This window comes from Serinus canaria, chromosome 2 (genome assembly GCF_022539315.1).
Source record: "Serinus canaria isolate serCan28SL12 chromosome 2, serCan2020, whole genome shotgun sequence".
NCBI classification, from domain to species: Eukaryota; Metazoa; Chordata; class Aves; order Passeriformes; family Fringillidae; genus Serinus; species Serinus canaria.
The window spans coordinates 132,139,051-132,160,905 of record NC_066315.1 but is presented as its reverse complement, the minus strand read 5'-3'; the positions used below and the strand labels follow the sequence as shown (position 1 = coordinate 132,160,905).

Sequence of the window (21,855 nt, the reverse complement as noted above, 5' to 3'; positions counted from 1 at the left end):
TCCCTTTTGGTGGGCACAGTTCTGCATACAGACCTTGGACGACCAGCAGCTCCACAGCTGCACTCCTGGCAATGTGCTATTTAACTGTTCATAACATCACCTCAGTGTAAAAGCAAATCAGAAGTGAAGTATAAAAAGGAAATTATAGTGAAAATTTATTACAGTAAACAATACACAGTGTAATTTGAGGAAGTACCAAGTTACCAGTTCCACTCATAAAAACAGATGTAGGCTTTCTAGTGATTACATCATGTGAGCTGAGCCTCTCTTCTCTGCATGTTGGATAACTCTACTTCTTCTCCAGTAAGCTTCTTGTACATAAGAATTCATTCGCTCAGTTGTTCATGGGAAAGTTTAGTACATTCGTGCACTACTTGTAAATATATGTATGAGATTTTGCACTATGACTACACAGACATATAAAAGGATATCACACACATTTATAGTGGAAATTCTCCTATCTTTTGACAATCATAAAATTTCTTTAACTCCAACAAAGCCAAGATTTCACAAAAAATATGAATGCTTCAAGAGCATTCATACAGATACTGATTTGTACTCTGTCTCCATACCTCTTCAACAATTTCCATATAATTTAAGTCTGTTCTAAGTGGTATTTGCCACCAATTCTCACTTCAGTATGCAGGCCATACATTTTATCATCAATGAATCTAACAAAATAAAATGCAAAAGACATCTCTAAAATCCTCGATGCTTTGAAAACATAAATAATTTTCTCTGGCACCATGTTAGCCCTGTGTGAATACATGCAGACATGCCAGAAGGAAATGGATGATGCAAAGAATTTCTTTCTAACACCTTTTAATAGATGTGGCTAAGAGTAATAAACTCCTAAATAATGAATGTGCATAAACTCGAAGGATTCATCTCAACTGATCAGCAGGTAAGAAATGCTATTTTAAATAGCAGCTCCCTGTACTGCAAACCTGGCCAACCATGGCAAGTTTAGGGTTAGCCATGACAAATTCCTCTGCAATGGTGAGGTCACACTTTGAGTACTGTGCTCAGTTTTGGGTCCTCCAAGGACACTAAAGTGCTGGAGGGTATCCAGAGAAAGGCAACAATGCTCTAAAAACCACATCTTATGAGAAATAGCTGAGGGAGCTGGGCTTGTTTAGCCTGGAGGAGACTCAGGGGGATCTCATCACTCTCTACATGCACCTGACAGGAGGCTGCAGTGAGGTGAGGTTCAGTCTCTTCTGCCATGCCTGCAGTGAGAGCATGACAGAAAATGGCCTTAAACTGAGACAGGGGAGATTCAGATTAGATACTAGAAAGAAAAATTCACTTTTGGGGTGGTCAGGCATTGGAATGGGTCGCCCAGGGAGATGGTGGAGTCACCAGTCCTGGAGGTGTTCAAGAGGTGTCTGGATCTGGTTCTGGGTGATGGTGTTTAGAGGTTACAGTGACAGGGCTGGGTGGACAGCTGGACTGGATGTTCTTGAAGGTCCCTTCCAACCTTGATGATTCTATGATTCAAATTCATGGCTACCAGCAAACAGCAGCCTTTCCACACCCCACTTCTTCAGTACATCACAGCTTGGATGCCAGGGCTTAAGAGGTGCCCTTTAATCAGCTGACATGTAAAGGGAACTTCTTAATCATCATGCTCAAAAATAGCCTCAAAAATTATTAATTTCTTGTATTGAGTTACTTGCTACTAAATTACTTCTGAACTTGACAGTACTCATATTCTTTCACACCAAAAGATACACCTCTGGACCTGTATATCCACTTCAGCAGTTAATAAAAAAAGTCTTCAAGAGAGTATCTCAAATAAATGTCTCAACAGGTCAGATTTTCTAGATTTCCTATTTGTATTAAAAATATGACTGAGTGTGAAATGAAAAAAAAAAAAAAAGAAGAAAAGCACCCTTGTAACAGGTTATCTTTTTTTAAGCTATCCACAACATGCAGAAATAATTACATCACGAGGACAGTTAACTTATGAAGTGAGTTTGACACCTTTTTCAGGTTAAACTATAAAAGAACATTTGTATGTGAACATGGGAGTATGTACCACAACCAGTTTAATTACATTACATCAATATAATTGTATAAACACTCGTAAGACAACAAATTCCAATTTGAGTGCAGAGGTGACTTGCCATCCAGAAAGCACATCACAATTTTTTCTTTCTAATCCCACTGAGAACACTTGGTAAATGATCTTTGTCATGTCATGCCTGCCATTCCCTCTGTAACCTGGTATGTCTAAATTGAGGTAGCAGAAACTCAAATGCATAAAAAACTGCATAGCAGTTCCATTTCTATTTTTTTCATGGGAATTATTGGAAAGCATTTTCAAGTGTAGCCTAAACTAAACAGGATCAGATAACATAAATCAACACAATATGTGACATGTTCATCATTATACAATCTTTTAACACTTCTCTTTGAATAATTTGCCGGCACAAAATAAATAAATCATTACAATTATCCTTAAATTTACAGATATTTCTCTACTGACTTCCACGTACTTTATATTTCTTTGAACCAGTGAACAGTTTTAAGCAAACATAGATTCCACCAAGGAATAAATCAAATGCTTCCCGGAGAAGTAAAGAAAACCAAGTAGAACAAAACAAATCAATACTCTGATTTCACACAGGATTAATGCAATTATTGTATCTAAAAATCAGAACTGAAAAGAAAAAGCTTCAGGAATGATAAAGAAAAATAATCTTTAAAGAACATCTAAACATGTTTAGGATAATTTATGATATTTTCAGTGTGTGCTTTCAGCCATAGTGTTTATTAGCACATCAATAGTATTAAAAATGCCATCTGAAGCCTACCCTGCAGTCTACTGGCAATATTTTGCAGTTCACTTCATTGTTCAAGGCAGGGAGCAGATGAGAGTACTGAAGGACAGCAGAGTTTGCCCCAGGGGGCAGCCACTTCTTTTCCACTGAAAGGGGCAAGCTGGCCAACCCCAGAGTAAGAGCAGTGAAAAGGTGAGGGATCATGCCTTGGGATTCAATCAGAAATGAGAGATGCTTTGGGGGAAAAAAATCAGAGACTGTTGCACATGAAAAGATAAAACACACAAAGACTGAGGACACACATTACCCACTGAACTCAGCCTGAAATGTGGAAGGTGATAAATGAACGTGCAGATATTTAAAATAGATAACGAATGGTGTACAGACACAGCTGATACATGTTTGCATAGCAGCACTGGACACTGGTTTTCTGTTTTATAGAGCTCAAATCTCTTGAAGGTGCAATTTGCTCCATTAATCCTAATGAAATTAAAAATCTTGAATTAGTTTGATAAAACAAGGGAAAGCCCATCGGTTCATTCTATACATAAACATATTTAAACACAAGAGATTAGTTTCTTTATGAAACCAGTATACTCAAAACAAACTCATGAAATACAAGTTCCATCCTGGACAGTTTGGCGCCATACATAACTATTACATTTGTACATTCCAAATAGCAAATCTTTTTGGGGGGCATGGCTAGACACGAAATCCACTGCATGTCTCTCATTAGCCTTCCACCTACACTGCTGCCTCTAAGGAAAGGGTACTTGAGGCCAGTATTTAATTGCTCAACTTTGGCGTTCTATAAAAATTCTGTTGCAATGACAGGCAAGGGATACCTGAACAAGCCCGCAGATTGTCAGAAAAGCACTTGCGAGGAAGTGTGGTTTGTTTTTCGTATGAATGAGCAGAAAATGGGAAGAATGGAAAGACCCTCTATCCTTTATTTCTCCCCCCAACATAACTAAAGTTCAGCTAGCAACTTCATTCCCAATGTGACGATAAACATCATCTGTTAAATCTCACCTCACTCTCCAGCTACAAGTAGGGGGCTACCAATCTTTCTCTCAGCCCAAGCCACTCTCCATCACTCGCGTCCCCCATCCAGCTCCTCGTCCAGCCGACCCCCGGCCCTTCGCGGCGGCCGCCGCCGAGCCCGGCCAGACCCCGGAGCGCCCGCGGTCCCCACGCACACCTGCGGCCACCGTGCCCCGGCCCCTCACCTCCGTCCTCCTCCTCCAGGGAGTTCATGCAGGGAAAGTAGACCGCCAGCGCCTCGAAGGAGGCGGAGAGGCTGCTCCGGCTCTGCGAGCGCTGCATGGCGCGCCCGCCGGCCGCCGTCTGCCGGCCCATCTTGGCCGAGCGGCACCCGCCCTTGGCGCGGTACAAGAAGCGCGGCGTCTTGGCGGCGGGGGCTGAGGGCGCCGGGGAGCGCTGGGCGGGCTGCGCGCCGCGGAGCTCGGCTCTGCCCCGCTGTGCCCCGCTGTGCCCGGCTCTGCCCCGCTGCTCTCGGCGGGGCGGGCCGCCGCGGCCGGCACGGAGCCGCCTACCAGCGGGGCGAGCAGTCAGCCGGCGGCGCGGGGCTCCGGAGCGGGCGGAGCGGGACGGCGCCGTCGTGCGAGACTCGCGGGCGGGACGGCCCGGCCGCGGCAGCTGTAAATACCGAACGCGCCGGAGGCAGGACCGGGGCACGGCGGCGGCCGGTGGCGGCGGGACGTCCCGCAGGCACCGCCCGCAGACTTTGCTCTCCGCCCGGTTGCCGCTGGGCTGGCGAGCGGCCCCTGCGCGGCAGCAGGCGGGAGGGGCGCGCCGGGGCCGGCCGGGGGCTCGCAGCGGTGCTGGAGGCGGGGGGAGGCCGCAGAAGGGGCGGCCCCGTGGCTCGGCGCGGACTGGAGAACGCAGCAGCGGCCCCGGCGGGGAGCGGCGCTGCCCCCAGTCCCGGCCGGCAGGACACACCTGCAGCCTACGGGCGAGAGTCTTCTCGGGCGGGGTCTGTAAAACAGGGAACGAACCACTGGACCACAGAAAGGCTGAGCTGGGAAGGGGTCCCTGGGTCATGAGGCAGGGTCACTAGAGCCAGCTGCCCTGATTGGGGGCCAGGCGGCTTTGAGTATCTCCAAGGATCGGGACTCACAGCCTCTCCGGGAAACCTCACGCATCAATGCTCACTCACCCTGACAGTGAAAAAATGTTTGCTGATGTTTAGCGTGAGCCTTCTGGGTGTGAACTTGTGCCATGGCTTCTGTCAGTGGCTCAGCATCTCTTGAGGAAGTGGCCCTGCAAGCCACAGGCAAATCCTTCACCTCTTCACTTTAAGCCAAGCTGTATTTCTCTAAAGCACATCTGCCTCCTTAGCAAACATGAGTGTACCTTTTCTAAATTCAGTCCTTAGAGGATTTGCTTATAGCTACATCACATAATTTTGGGGCTTTTATCCAGTCTTACTTACATATCTTCCTCAACACTATTTAATGTTACCTTTTTATCTTTGATCCAGTATGTTATGGTAATTGAGTATATAGCGATTGGCAAACTTTTCCCTAAAATGCTAAGAAATTAAAGCACTGGGCACGATTAAAAAGAGGTACTAGCTACTGTATCAATCTTTTGAAGCATCAGTAACTTATTCCACTATAGTTCATGACAGTGCAGAAGTGCTCTCAAACTTTGCACATGGTTGTTTTTTTCTTTACTGGCCCTTTGAACAGTAATAACAGTAAATGTCATTGGGGCTTGGGGTGCATTCAGTTTTCTTTCAAATAAAAAAAAGAATTCTCTCTAAATAATGTTTAGGGCTTGATCTAACAACCTTTGCAGACAGAATGATGGTTTGAAGTGAACTGAAACTCTTCATGAAGAAAGTGTGTAGAGTGAAATACACTTCACACCCCTCACGTGTATTTCCTTGAGCTGAGGATTGGAAAGGATAACAATAAGACATTAAAACCAGCCAACACTATCACTGGCATACTTTGCTGTGGAATGAAAACTAGTTGGAACTTTAGCATTCAGGGATGGAACCATCATCACTCAATCTACAGCAAAGCAGTGAGTTTTTACAGCTAGTTTTACAATTTACCCAATAACTTGATTTCTAGAAAACTACAATAGAATAAAGCACGCTTCATGTAACATCATAGGAACTTATTTTAGAAGAACAGAAATCTCTTTTTTCCTCTTTACATCTTTTAGGTGTCTCATTCAGGTCATGTTCCAAAATGTGTATTTAGCTGCTCATCCTGTTTCTCTGGCCACATGCCCAATTTTGTCCCCTCCCTGTGATGTTTTACAGATTAACAAGAAGGTGAGCTGCCAAGACAGACAGACACCTCTCTTGTAAGCCACAGGCAGGCCACAGGCACTCCATGAGGACAGAGACCTGCCAAGGTCTGTGGTGGACACTTGGTCAGCCTGCAGTACCTCTTCCCCTAAAATCACCCTGTGCATTACATCCTTTAAAGTATTTTCAAGTGACAGAGTGAGCTTTTTCTGTTTACACTTTACTCTAAAAAGATGTTACTGAAATACTCTAGAGCAAACAACTCTAAAAGAAAGTGTAATGGCAGTAAAAATAATAAATATCTAATATACAAAATTATGTAATTGGCAAAACCCAATAAAATGTGTTGAAATAACTGCTAAAGATATTTTTAAAGACTTGGTGGCAATAGAATTTTCTATCTATAAACATTAAAGCAGACAAAATAACTTACTTCAACATTTTTATGAATGTAAGATTTGGCAGAAAAGTAAATGTCCATTAAATAATAATTCATGACTGCTTTTGAGAATTTGGATAATAAAAATGAGTTAATGTTCATTACATTTCAGATGAACTACTGGTCACTTTCACAAAAACAGTTGAATAAAACTGAAAAGACATTGAGAATGCAGAGAAAGGCAAAACAACAGTTGGGTGACTTGGAGATACAAAAATATAAATAAACTCTAGAATACATATTCAAAAAAGAGCAACTGATTTGGAACATCTGTTTCATCTACTTTCACTTCACATTTATAAATATTCTTGTGTAAGTATCCCCTTTGAAGTATCTCTTGTCAAAGAAATAATACCTGCTTAGAAGCCAGGAGGCTTCTAAGCCATTAACAACAAATTTACATTTCTGCTAATATTGCATAGTATATAAAAAAAACCTGTTACTGTCGTTGATAAAATCAGCCTATACCAAGAAAAGCACTTTAAAACCTCAACTATCTGTAGTCAATTGCAAATTACCCCAAATAGACATTGGGATGTTAGGCACCTATGCAAAAAAATCTGTGACAAAACACTGTCTCACCATCCCATCCAAGCTTCCTCAATATGCTTCTGTCCTAATTTTCTTTCTTTAAAATAAATGTTTAAATGAGAGAATGAAAACAGACACAAAGAACTGAGGTGAGAAATCCATAAATTCTCATGGTATTTGGGGAGGCTGTCTTCAGTTTCTAATGATTGCATTATACAAATAATCTAATTGATGGCAATCTAGACACATCCTGAAATGCAGAAAACAAGTTTACTACCCTGACATTGACAACATCCCCCAGTTGTTTTGCTGATTGTTTAAATTTTAACTGACACTCATTGATTTGCTTCACCAAGTAGAAGTGAATAAAATTCCTGTTAAAGGAACAGCACCCAAATTCCCATCTCAATGCTAAATATTAAGACAAAGCGAGAGACTCCCAGGTATGCTATTTTTTTAACATTTTCATAATTTGCTGAAAGAAACTATGTTGTAGGAATCCAGGTCAAACAGAACAAGGTCAACCACCTTCTATAAATGTATGTACTGTCCTAAAGAAATGCTATTTGTAGGGTTGGATTTATTATAAACATTTTCGTGGCTCATCTAAAGAACTGTGGCAGCAATTGCTTACTAGTTGTGTTCCCTGAAAATTACTAAAAGATTAATTTGTGGCACTGGATATTTGGTGTCAACCTACTCTAAATACAGCCAGCCAATAATAGAATTCTGAGTTTAATAAATGTATCTTTCTCTTTTCGTGTAGATATGCCATGTGAGGTAATTTAAAAAGTAGCATAGAAATTAATGTATTCCCCATGTTTTTCCATGTTTCAGCTGTAGCTGGGTGTATTTCAGCAAGTTTGGTTCAAGTAAACACTAATTATTAGACTTAAAATGGGGATGCTTTGGAAAAATAATGATTTGATGTTTCCTTCATGAAACTATACCTTTTATCAAGGAAAGAAAAATCAAAAGGAAAAATGAAATTTCTTCACTTTCCATTTCTACTTCTATGTACTGAACCCAGAGGTCATAATTCCCTGGAGTGAAGAACTCAATAATTTTTATGGTGATTATTTTTTTATTATTGCCTGTATTATGGATTAATTCCTGCAGCCTGCTTCAGCTTCTGAACACAAGATAAAAGCACATATTGCCATAAAAGAGTTCTTGAGCCCTTGTGCACATTTTGTAGAGGATTTCCTAGGGCAGTCACTATGGAAGGGTGATCCAAAGTATCTCCCTTAACCTGCAATTAAGGAAGGTATCCTGGGAATGGGACTGGAAAGGAGTTATTGACTTTTCTTTGTCACCTTTTCTGTCAAGCATTGCCCACAGACTTCTTTTGTTGGCTACAGAAGAGATTTATTTTGTTCATGATTGTCTTCAGAAAAAACCAATTCAGCTGCTGCGCTTTATATGCTGGTTAATTATCTTTCATTTGCATCACATCTATCAACTATTAGGCATAACATATTAAAATTGCAATTCAAACTCTTAATGACTTCCCACTTATAAGAAATCTTTGTGCAACGTGTGGCTACAAGAAGGGCAAACTGCTTCCTCTTAAAACAGGAGGGAGAGTCCCCCACACCTCCCACACTGTTTTATTTCACTGAGTTTTTGCCTCCTCTTATGCCCTCAGTCTTCAGTAATCAGAGACAGCCAACATGTGAACAGAGAAGAAATACTTGACAAGGGCCTCAAAAAGAGTTAACTGAATTGTCTCCCACTCCAAAAAATAAGCCAGTTTGAAAACCCAGCATTTAGGTAACTCTAGGAAGACACAAAAGGAAAACTAAATACCAGTATTGGTTGGAGGAAATGTTATTCTCCAACTGAGTCTCCAATTATTCAAGCAATTTCCAGTAATTTGTCCAGATTAAGTATCACTGGAATATACAATTGCTATTATTACTGAATTACACCTTTTTTTTCCTTTGTGTAAAGCTAAAACAATAGCCTGAAAAGATCATTAAAACCACAGCCCAGTTAGTGTAAAACAGGGTTTATGTATGAAAACCTGTAACATGTAGTAACAAGCTGCTATTGCCTATGATTTGCTGAATGTTAGGACTGTGCTGGCTGTCCTCGTTCCCTACAGAGACAGCCAAGTGCCAACTCCAGCTCAGCACTTTAAAAGGTCAGATTCCAGAAATTTACAAGTTCCTTCACAAAATAATGGCTGCTTTTACTGAATCCTATCTTATAAAAATTCACAGTTCTTGATTTAGTATTTTTTGATCATGATCAAAGAATCATAGAATGGTTTAGGTTGAAAGGGACAGTTAAAGGTCATCTAGTCCAATGATCTTGTGATGAGCAGGGACACCTTGCACTACACCAGCTTGCTCAGAGCCCCATCCAGCCTGACCTTGAATGTTTCCAGGGTTGAGACATCTACCTGTTCCAGAGTTTTCCCACACTTGTTATAAAAAACCTTTCCCTTTTATCTTATTTAAACCTGCCCTCATTTGGTTTAAAACCATTACCCCTTGTCCTATCACAACAGACCGTGCTAAATAGTTGGTGACTATTATGAACTCATCATGAACTTTGTCATGAACTCCTTCCCAGGGCAATAGCTCCCATGCAGCAGGGGTCTCCTACTCTTCTTAGATTTTCATGATATAACAATAATCCCTATGTTATTTCTACATCTAGCAGTTAGATGTAAGTTTTCCAAATTCTACTTCATTTAAATCATACATTTTGGGTTCTCTGAGCATCCCCTACTAAGCAGTCCCAGAGAATGAAGGTACACTTTTCTGTCTGCTTACATGGTAACAGTAAATTTTTCCATTCTCCCACTTCTTTTGGCATTTTCTACTGTAAGGTCAACTCCACCCCAAACATCAAGCTAGGTACACAGTACAGGTTTATACCAAAATAGCTTTGCTGACTGACACAGCTGTTCTGGGAGATTCCCTAGTTGTTAGTGCAAGTACAGTTTTATCAGCAAAACAGGATTCTCCTGGAACTGCTTGTTTTGCATGCCCACCTTAGGAGTCCTTCACTGGTAGACAATTCCAGCATTCCTGCATGGGAAGAGTGGTTCCACCGATCCCATCACCTTAACAGTCTCTGCCAATGGGACTCTACCTTCAAGTAATTTAGCCTGTGTGGAGATAATTTCAAAGTCTTGCACATTTTCAAAGGATACAGATTTGAAAAGCTGAAAGAAATTACTCTCACTTCATCTCTTTCAAACACCCTACAAATTTCAGTTTCTAAAAATAAAACTGAGAAATTCTAACATAAAAATTGGTTTAAAAGATAGAAATGGAAAAGTCTTTTGGTTTTCTTGGAAACATAGGCTGCTTTCAGATGCATAAAGATACCAATTTTAGTTTCTTAAACAATATAGTTGGATTGCTTGTCCTGCAGTTGGCATTCTCTTCTGCATTAAGCTTTCTTTAATGAACATAAAGGAAATCTATACAAGTAATTCTTTTGCTTTAATGCTAATATTAATCACATGTGAAAGCTGTCTGTTCTTATTTAAACAAAATATATTTACTTTCCCCTCCACTGTTTATGAGAAAACCACAAAACCAAAAAAAAGCAATAATTTTTGTGGATAACAAAAGGAGTTTTTAATGGGCTAGCATGAAGCAATGCAATGAGATAGCTCACAAGTAGCTGAGAGGTTGGAGAGAGAAGCTCTACACTGCTGACTATTTCTGTTTGGATTAAAATAATTTCACATCTTTATGATCACAAGGTGATCTGCAAATCACAAGGTGTCTAGGAGCTTGGAAAAAAAGTATTACTTCATAATGCTTCATCAGGGAGAGAAACCAAGAGCACAGAAATAAAAAGCTACACGCTTTTTTGAGGAAAGAAGTGTTGAGAAAGAAACACATAGGAAAAATATCAAGCAGTCTGAAAAACTAAAGGCAAATGGTGGGGTTTTGTTATATTTGGTTTGGGGTTTTTTTTGGTTATAAATGTATACATTCTGTCTGCTTCCTCTGTTTTGATCCAAATCCACCTTTTTGTCTCTGAGAATGACCTTCATAATTCATCATGCCCATCAACTTAAAAACAAGCTGTAGTTATTCATTTGTATGCTCAAATTATATTATTGCAGCTGCCTGTGTACTCCACTGAAAGTTTTCAGAATGTCTTAGAGGAGGAGAGTGTAATTAGCTTCAGACACTCTAATTTCATAAAAAATGATTTGTTTCCTGTATAATTCCATCTTCAGTAGGGACAAAACCAGTACAGAACTACTGGCACTCGAGTGGCCTGTGGAGCATGGTGTCCTGAACCTCTGTTGGGGCTGCAATCTGCTGATGTTACTGAAGAGGATGTACTGCAGAAAAGCACTCTATGATCTTTATGCTTGTATTCTGCCAGAAAAAAAAAAAAAATACAAATAGCATCCTGCTTAAATGAAACATGTTTTGCAAGCAACATGTAAAATTATGAACATGTAAACAACAGGATGAAAAGCAAGTTGTGTACCTGTCACACATTGTTCTCTGCACTCAAGAACTGCAGTGACTAGAGAGAAAATAGTTTGCAAAGGACAGAGCAGGTCTGGTTCAATATGTTTGTCTTTCAAAAGTAATATGTTATCATCATGTGTCAAAAGCCTTGGTGAGTCCAAATGTCAGCACTGAAAACACATTTGTCTTGCAAGTCAGTCAGGTAATTATGAAATACCCTGTAGAAGGTTAATATATATTAAGGTGGTGTGATTTTGCAAAGTTCTGTGCCTATTAGGTTATCTTGAGACCACAGATTACATTCATTGAAAACACTGTGTGCCAGAGTCCTGTGCATGATTTCAGTGCAGAACAACCAAAAAGGGTTTTCTGAGGCTCCTTATGCTCTGCAAAGCCCTGCAGAGCCTTGCCACATCTCTTTGGTAAATCATGCTCTTTCAGACTGCCTGCACTGTTTAGTGCACAGGTTACCAGCTCCATCCATCAGCCTGCCTGGCTTCCAGTCTGGCTGAACCCATCATATGGTTACATCTATAACCTTATGGCTACCATCCACATGGCTACTGCCAGCTGGCAGAGTTGAAATCTCTGAATGCCTCAGAGATCCAGAATGTCAGTCCATTTTAATGATGTCATAAATGTCCCTTCTTATGGCTGCAAATGTATAGGGTGCAAATGCTTTAAACCTTAACTAGGATTTTACAAAGGCACCATATTCACTAATGAAACACCTTAATTTTAATGGTCAGCACTAAACTCATTGACTAGAATCTGAGTCAGTTGGTGGGCACTAGAATCTATCTAGAAATAACAATAAAAATGTTTTCCAAGCAAAGTTTAAATATATTGTTATCTGCTGATGTCATGTTTGTCTGACAAAAGCACAGATTTCAGTTTTATTTTGTCAGTTTTCATGTTGTTTGTAATTCTGGCAGAGGAATGTGTGCTGTTGTCATTAAATGTCTCTCATTTCCATGGTGTTTTAGTCATAGCAGTGTCTCTTCAGAAATGCTCACACAATCCATGAATCCCTAAATGCCAATAATGAAAAACAATTTTATTTTTCTCTTTCATTTGTTTGTATCTGATTATCCACAGCTTTGTCTACATGAGCAAATACAATATCAGGACACATTCTGATGCATAGAATGTGTTGAGCTGGAAGGGACCTTAAAATTATCTAGTTCCAACCAGCCTGCTGTGGGCAAGGACACCTTTCACTAGACCACATTGCTCCAAGCCCCATCAAGCCTGGCCTTGAACACTTCCAGATGTGGGGCACCCTCTCAGCTTCACTGGGCAGCCTGTTCCAGTGCCTCACCACACTCGGAGTAAAGAATTTCTTCCTAATATCTAATCTAAACCTTCCCTTTTCCAATTTTAACCCATTACCTCTTGTCCTATCACTACATGCCCTTGTGAAAAGTCATTCTCCAACTTTTTTGTAGGCCCCCTTTTGGGTACTGGAAGGCTTCTGGATCATTTTACTGCTAAATTTTCAAAAGAGTCTCTAGCACAGTATCAGCTTAAAGTTGTAGAGGACCTCCAAAGGTGTTTTGATTCAGGAGTTCAAATGGGCCAGAAATCACATCCAAAGTCTGATTTGGTGTATCACAATATGGATTTGTGGAACTGTGCCAGCTGGACTCAGTGCCAGGATTCCACTCCGACCGTAATACAGTAGAACCTTCTCTCAGGTATGACACTGCTACAGATTTAAAACTGCCAGGCAGGACTTGAATTGCAGATGTAAAGTATGAAGTTTTACAGCAACTTATTTGACCTGAGTCACTGTGCTGCAAATAACATTTCCTCAGTTTGCTGTTTGAAAGCCAGTTCACAGTTCTCATTAACACCATGTTAATGAGTTCAAATGGGATTTAAAACACCATATATGGAGGCTTAATGTGTGTGCATAACCTGGAACTCTTGGAAAGCTTTCATTCACATTTCGTACATGTAAGGCCACACTGGGCACCATTTCACAATCTAGCATTTTGAGACTGAGAGAAAGAACAGATAGAAAGCAGTAAAATTTCATTGACTAAGATGCTACTACTACTGTTGCTATTGCTACTAATGCACTAGCTAATTTTGATTACAGACCGGATGTGCCGATACAAATTTGGCAATGCATTCGGTGTATCCTACAAAATACTGAATAACTTCAGCTTCTTTACTTATGCTGACCTTTAAGAAATAAATTGTACTTTGCCAGATAGTAAGGAGTCCCATCTAAGAGGATCTAAAAATATCATACTTTCCAAAGATGCCTCAGATATGAGTCTCATTATCTTCCATGTACAATTTAGGCTGTCACCTAAAGAGTAAATAACTGAAAATAAAATGGTGAGAGGCATATAATTGATGTCAACCTCAAGATAATTTTGTTCATCTGAAAAACCACTAATAAGCATAAGTCTGTGAATAATGTTCACAATTTTGATCAGTTTTGCCAGGATTATACAATACTTGCTAATTGTATTTCAGAATCTGGCTACTTTTTGCTGCATATAACACTATATGAACTCATAATTTGAGTTTTTTTCCTAAAAGAGTTTGCAATCTTAATGGTACAGCAGATAAAAACCTCAGGCTGCAGCAGAGAAAGAAATGGCACCAAATTTACACTATCCCCAGTAAATCAGCAGCAAAAACTTCCTGCCATCTGGATAATCTCCATCAGCATAGAATATTTCAAATGTACTAGCAAATAACATCCTACAAATCTTTTCATATGTTTCTATATTAAGAGAGAGTTTGTATCAACTTCCTTTTCACTTGTGTTATTTCAGACTGTCGTATTGAAGTGAGAATTCTGATTTCCTCAGTGGAATGGACACTGAAATGTGTGCCTCTTTCTTTATCTCCTTGTTTTAGCTTTTTAAAATAAAATACAGCACCAATATAATTCAAAGAATTATATTATTTTTCAAGGGTCATAGCAGTCCCAATTGCTAGTGGTAAGTGGCTCACCTAAGGACAGAGGTGTCTCTCTGATTTAGAGAAGAAAAGAGTCTCTTAACTAAAGAGAAAGTGAAAAAAACCCAACTCCCAATGGTTCACGCTGAGTGACATAATATGTTTACTTACACAGCACAATGGACCCAGTACTTTAGCCCCAACTCAGGTACTGGAAACTACATCAGTGCTGGGTCTGGCCAGGCTAAATAGTTTTGCAGAATATGTCACTTGTTTGCCTGGAGTTAGCTCAGGTCTTTGCAACCCTGCTGTGCTGTGTGGCCATTGTTTGCACCAAGAGTCATCTCATTTCACTTCTGCATACCAAAACTAGGAGTCTAGTTTAGGCCAGCTGCCTAGGCTGCCTCTGTACACAATGGACAAAAATTTGAAACAACATGACTGTAATGCCAGAGTACCAACTATAGCAAATGAATGAATTCTCAGTCCCAGAGGAGTTAACAGCCAATGCCAACTGAAAATAGAAAGCCTATGGACTCCAATAGGAACTACACACAGCCACAAAAATATCAGAACCAAACCTAGAAGATGACAGAACCCCTAAAATCTGACTCAGCTGGTGACTGTCAGCTGTGTAAAAGGGCTTCTCAAACCTTTTTGGACTAGTAAAGGCACATCAAGATTTGAACTCAAGAGTGCAGGGTGGTAAAAACCACAACTTCTGACTCCCCTACCCAGGGCCCAATTTACAGAAAGATGAAATAGGCAGGTCACCTGCAGCCCCCTCCTTGGCAGTACACACTCGTGTGTCTGTCTACATGCACATGCACATTTTTATTCATGCATAAAGAAATGCTATGTTGTGTGTATTCCCACCCACTTGTGTCTGTATCATATTTTGTACAGGAGAAAAATTGTACAGGAAAAAATGTAGGAGTTGATGCTGGACTGATAAAAGGAATCAAGGCAACAGCCCAGCTGAATGGCATGTTTCACAAACAATGTATATTTAATTTGAAGTATTCTTATATGTAAATGATATGCTAAAAATAACACACAAATAATCAACATAACTAAGTTTTTCTTTAAAAAATGTATGTTTGTTACATCTTCCGCCATAAATTTCAGCTAAATAGTACATGAGCTATTTCACAGAGGAGATGAGAAATATTCCTCCCACTTCTTTTGGGGTGATTCTTCAGGAACTCTGGGTTTTCAGAACCCTAAAAATCAAGCCATTAATTCTTTGCTTGTTTCTTCCCTTCTATTCTGCTTCTTTTGTTTCAGAAAAAAAACCCAAAAAAGATACACATTTTGTTAATTAAAATTCCTTTTTTTTTCTGTATGAATACTGGCTATTGTTACTTTCTAAAATAATCCTTTGTGGATTTAACAAATGTCAGGATTCTGCACCAGCATTCTTGTTTAGAGAGCTCTTCAAAATTCAATTAGAATAAAAGCAACCCGCTAAGTTGAGCAAATGAGTTATTTGAATACTTTTTTTATATCTGCCTATTATGCAGTGCATCAAAAATAGTTGACTTTTCTCAATTTTTTAATGCAAGTCTTTAGTTAATGTTTGAATAAAGTTCATTCAATACACTAAATTTTCTCTATAGCTCTCCTTATTCAGTCTCTCCATGTATAATAATCTTAATATCTTTGTATTTAGTTTGGAGAGTATCTTCAGATTCAGGGTCATTTAATACACAGATGAGTTCAGTTCTGTATGCATGGAAAGAGAGAAGAATGTTCTCCAAGAACGAATGTGACAAATGAGCATATGAGAACATTTTTTTCCCCTGTAAATATTTAGAGAATGTTTTAAATTTTAATTTAAGCCTTATTTAACTCTGTGAAATGTCATATATAGCCAAAAGGTACAGACTGCACAGCTAAACAAGTGGTGCCAATGTCTACTAAAGACACCTCCTGTCTTAGCTTGTACCCATGCAAATATGTAGCTCCTGCATGAACCTCTCTAGAGTATCACGAAATCTGAGGTTTCATAAAAGTGTGTCAGGTCAGCACAGCAATCAGTTGAGTTATGCACCTATTTGATGTAAAATAATTTATAATTAAGCTAAGATCATAGTTAGAATATTGTTGGTAGGAGAAGTATATTATTGAGCAGTAGTAAAGATAAAAAGCTTAATGAAATGTTAAGCTCTTTAACTGGGATGATCAAAACCAGCTTTGATATGAGCTACTTAGACTTTTGCCAAAAGCCAACCAAAATTTATAATAGATGAAGACTTCAGAGTGAGGCAAGAGATGTTACTTTAAAGAACTGAATCTACCATGCTAGATAAGTCACACAAACTTCTGGTTTCCAACAATCCAGCAGTCAGACTCCTTTTTTCAAGTCCCAGACCAGAGACAAATATGAACAAACATAAGAAAATCAAAATGGCCATAACAGGAAAAAAACAAAGATCCAATTATTCAGTATCCTCTGTCAGCATGGCTAATACCAATGTCTAAGAAATATATGTAAGAAAAGAAAAGTAGGGGAAAGAACACCTTTATTTTGCTGACTGCTGGTTTAGAGGCTGAGTTAGACCTCTTTGTGTTTAATTGCCATTGCTAGATCGAACCAAAGTCACTTTTTCTAATCACTTTTTGAGCCAGTATATACATCAGGGCCCTGCAGTATCCTATAGAATGGGTCCCTTAGTCTAAATTTGTGCTGTGAATTATTTCCTCTTTCTTGTTTGCCTGGAAACTGTCTGCAATGCTCTAGTTCTTGCATTGTGGGAGCAATGAATAAATCATTCAGTAGTCACCTTTTTCACAGTATCCCTGACTTTACAGGCCTCAAACTTCTCCTTCAGTCATTTTTTTTTGTGTACTGAAAAATCCTGTTTCACATTCTTCATCATCCCTGTTGCAATCTTTTCCTACTTTCTTTAGCTCTGTGTACTTTCTGAGGCTGTGGGGCCATTAGAGGTGCATACATCAGAATAATTATATTTTCTGTGCTATTTTGTGATATTATTTTCCCAGCAATTATAGCTTCATATTTTGGGGGAAAGAAAGCACATAGGAATTTGAGTCTGGAGACAAAACAGAGGGGAAAAACATTAAACCACATCGTCAATTTGAGATTACTAAATAAGAAGTGAACTCTCTCATTTTTTAACAACTTCTAAGCTGTAAAGAATGATGAAAATATTTCTTTTCTATTTTGGAATTTCTTTTCTATTTTGGAAAGCCTTCACACATAAAAATCTCTGTTCTGTGAGCAAGCTCTGAGTGCTTGAACTCAGGGACCCTGTGCTTCTTTCAGCATACAGTATTTGACTCAGGTACTATGCTTAATTTGTGTTGCATCCAGCATGACGGAAGTGTATCAGATAATCCCATGTCAAGTCCATGTGTAATTGACAGAGAGAAAATTAAAAAAGACCATTTTGCAAAATGAAACTATAGAGAAAAATGGGAAACTTTTTTTGTCTTCCTAAGTAGGAAAGTCTTTGAGTGTAAGTAGAATTTTGCGATGGGGTTAAGGAAAAATAGTTGTTGCCAAACAGCTAAAGAGATCTGTCAGAGGAAGCCAGCAATCATGTCTGGAGAGAGAAATGTTAGGTGATCATCATATATAAGAGAATGATAAAACAAAAGCAATTGCTTCCTAGGGTGTACCCCAAGAAATGACAAAAATCTATATGGAAGCTGGAAAACACTCTAAAACACAGGAAAATACTTCAGTCTGTGATTTGAAATAGATTGTACAATTAATTTCTACATGAGACTAGGAGAAATCACTGATCCTCACTGTCAAATTTCAGTTGGAAGGGGAAAAAATATCCCATTCATGTAGTTCAGGATAGACAGATAAAAATGAATTAAAAGAATGACTATAGTCAGCTACCCAGGAAATCTGTGGCCCAAATAACATAAAGGAACCTGTAGACAAAAACTCTAATGCCTCCAGAGGGACGGTGATCGTAGTGAAAGTCTGCAGGGACATGAGGTCAGAAGAGTCATTTACTAGCTCTGCACCCTAGGAAAAGGATTTTTGGTATAGGCAAGCACATGCAAAGACCACTTGGAAGACAGATAATTGGTGCAGTATTAGAATTCATATATCCAAGGATGGGATTTCTGATGGAAGAGAAACAATTTAAAACAGAAAAAGTTAACTGTGAAAGGAAACTTCAGCAATTATATGAAGATTGGGAACATGAGAAAATTTGCAACTACTGCAGAGGAAAGTAGACTGAGGACACTGCTGAAGGCAGCTTCAGAAGATTGGGCTGGGAGGGCCACCTTGTGAAATTTGAAGAGTCACTGAAGGGTTCAGAATTTATCCTTTTGGATTGAATGAAACTAGCAGAGAATTGTGCCTATTTTTGTTACAGAGACCACAGAGGCTTTGATTATGTTTTGGACTCCTAACCAAATGCCCAGATAACACACATAACTGACATTATAGCAAATTTGACTTTGTTTTCCACTGGCTAAAGCATCAAGTAATGTGGTCATTGCCTTTTCCACTGCCCTGAGTCCCTAGTCCATGTTCCCTAAGGTGCAAAGAGGCAGTTCCTTCCAGCTAAAACCCTGACCAGCTCTGCCTGCCAGCTGTGGCAAGCTCTTGGGACAGAGATCCAACTACTACACTTTAAATCACAACCCCCAGTCACTTTGAGGGAGTATTTGCTGACTAAGTGACTACAGTTTAGCAGTTCTGACTCCAAACTTCTTTTTCTGCAGTGCTTTTGCAGGTATCCTGCCCATGGCAGAAGGCTTGGAATTACATGATTTTTAAAGTAAAAAACTATTACAAACTATTCCACCATCCCATGATTTTATGATTTTCAGTCATTATTTTCTTTTGTTTGCTTGTGCTTTCTCACTATGGTCCTACATATTGTCATCATATCCAAGGTTACTGCTAGAAGGCTGTTTTACCTACACATGAAGGCTGTTTTATAAGATGGCATCATATCTTTGATTCACAGATTAAACTCAAACATACAAATTATCATACAAAAGCTACCTCAACACTTTTAAATTAAGAAAACTTAGGCATTTTGTATCATGGCTACCTCAAAAGCCACCTCCTCCTTTTGCAATTACTCCACTACAGAGTGTCAGCTGTACCTAATCTATCAAACAGAAAAGATGTCAAGACAAGGTTAGTTTTAGAAAAGGATTCTTTACTTTCTACTCTATTTCTACTTAGAGATCAGGAATCACTGAATTTTAGGGGAGTCTGTGAACCTTTCCTCCTTCCTTAGGATTTAATTTTTAGAAACAACACTATATGAAAAGAATCCTTTAAGAAAATGTAAGAAATTTGTCAAAGATCATTATAGTAGTAAATAATGTTTGGTCTGTGAGATACTTATTGGTTTCTCTGGGTCTGGATTGAAGGCACTTGAGAGGATAGGTCATGTTCAAACTCAGGTGTTTATTATTTTTTTATCTGTGAAACAGCCTCACAACCATGAGCTCAGTGTTTCATTAGCAAGGCACAAAATGGCTAACTATCTCTTGTGACAAGGTCTTTTAAGACTAAACTATCCAATAAAGAAAGGACACTTAGATTATTTTCCCTTTTAACCCAATAACTGATCCTTGGAAACCTGCAATGCAGGCTTTTCTGTCCAATTACAAAACATCACACAAACCGATGAAGAAGAAGGAAGAAGAAAGAAGAACAACCTGCCTCCACCCTAAAACATCCATCTTGCTTCATATTTATTTCTATATTCTAAAATCCCAAACTCTATGTTTTCTACTCTGTGATATTACACATTTCTAACCAACTACACACCCCTAATCCCAGCACTATCGATCAATTTTGGAAGCTTCCTTCACAGCCTCAGGTCAAATGCAGTGTTCTCTTCTGAGTCTGTACCTTTAAGAACAGAAAGTTTAAAATTCTCAGCATCCAGGATTGCAACAATACTGTGGAATATGATAGTTGATTTATAAATCAACTATTTCATTAGAGAGGATCCTTTAACCTCAGTTTATATCAGGTTCATTTTGAATAACAAGTCTGATTGAGTGCCTTGGGCACTGGAGGGGGTGTCAGTCCAAAACATGAAAGGACTTCTTGGGTCATTGGAGCTGCAGGTCCCTTGCTGCAGGACTTGGAATCCAGGAGGTTTGACAAAAGAGCATTTACAGGTGGCCACATTGTTATTTTTCAGTCTCTCATCAAGATGCATTAAACGTTCTGTGCCATCTGCCCTGCTTTCCTTGGACTTCCACAGAAGTGCCAAAGGTGCATTAAGGCTCAAGATCTGTTTCTTTGCCACAATCCTGTTTAGGAAGATTAACCAGTGAGAATATGGGAGGAAACAGTCAAATGCAGATTAAATGGGGTAAGAAATAATGATGCTGAGGTAAAATATTATTAGCATCATAAGTGCTGAATATGATGAATCTGGATTAACAGTCATATGAAAATCAGGCTAACAGATTTCTAAAAGAACTTTGGAGTTCAATAGCAAGGAACACATCTGTTCTTCCTTACAACTGAGATACTTTTAGTGACCTTTTCTTTAAAAAGCTGCACTCTCAAGAATACACATGTATTATTTAACATTTTATTAAATACTTCTGCAAAATCAAAAGATAATGTACATGCTCTGAATGTCTAAATGATGAATTTGAGAGTGGAATGAAGTTGCATTCCTGTTCCTTTTATGGTACTCTGCACTGGCAATTTATTTTCAGAACAAATAAAAGTAACATTGTAATTATCCTTTTATGCTAACAGTTTTGGTATTGTATTAAAAATGTTTTAAAAGGAACACATGGTATTCACTGGGGCATAAACACTTGTGAAATTGCTCCATTCTGCTTATGCCTGCTTCTCCACTGATATAATTTTCCATCAGTCTGTCTATATTATATTTCTGCTTCTGCAAGTTATCACTTTTATGAGCAAATACAGTATTGTTTGACAAAATAGAAGGAAAGGGTAAAGTCCTGATCTACATTATTAAGATCATATTATGTAATTAATAATTGCCACAAAACTTGTTAATTCTAATTTAGTATGACCAGATGAAGTAAAATACTGAAGTAAAATACATTAATGCTCAGAAAAGTATCAAAATATTGTGTGTTAATAGTTAGGATTCAACTCAAAAGGAGTGCAGTTTTCTGGCATTGTAAGACAAAAGAGTGTGCAAAAAGTGTATGAAAAATAAGTTTACTGACATAATGTTAATGCTCATCAGATTATATGAATGAAGGTTCAACATACATTCAAGAAGTGGGAAAAGCACCAAGTGTGCAGAAAACCACATTTCTGTCAGAACAGCTGGGGAGCCAATAAAATATCAGAGCTGCAGGTTAGGCAGAATAGATTTAGGTGCTCAGTACACTTTACACATCAACCATGCATAGAACTAATCTTCTAATAAAAGTTGATTCCACTGAGCTCTACCCTGCCTGACAACCTTATATTAA

The 21,855-nt window shown here is 39.0% G+C and overlaps 1 protein-coding gene across 40 annotated transcripts in view; it reads right to left on the bottom strand.

Moving 5' to 3' along the window:
- Positions 1-21,855, bottom strand: part of RIMS2 (regulating synaptic membrane exocytosis 2) — a 448,889-nt gene that overhangs the window by 16,222 nt on the left and 410,812 nt on the right. Inside the window, exon 1 of one of the 40 annotated variants that reach the window (XM_050971328.1) lies at positions 4,016-4,145. The exons of the other annotated variants lie outside the window; for them this stretch is intronic. Coding sequence (XP_050827285.1) covers positions 4,016-4,145 — 130 coding nt within the window. Of the gene's footprint in view, positions 1-4,015; positions 4,146-21,855 lie in introns of those variants that run through there. 40 annotated transcript variants of the gene reach the window in all.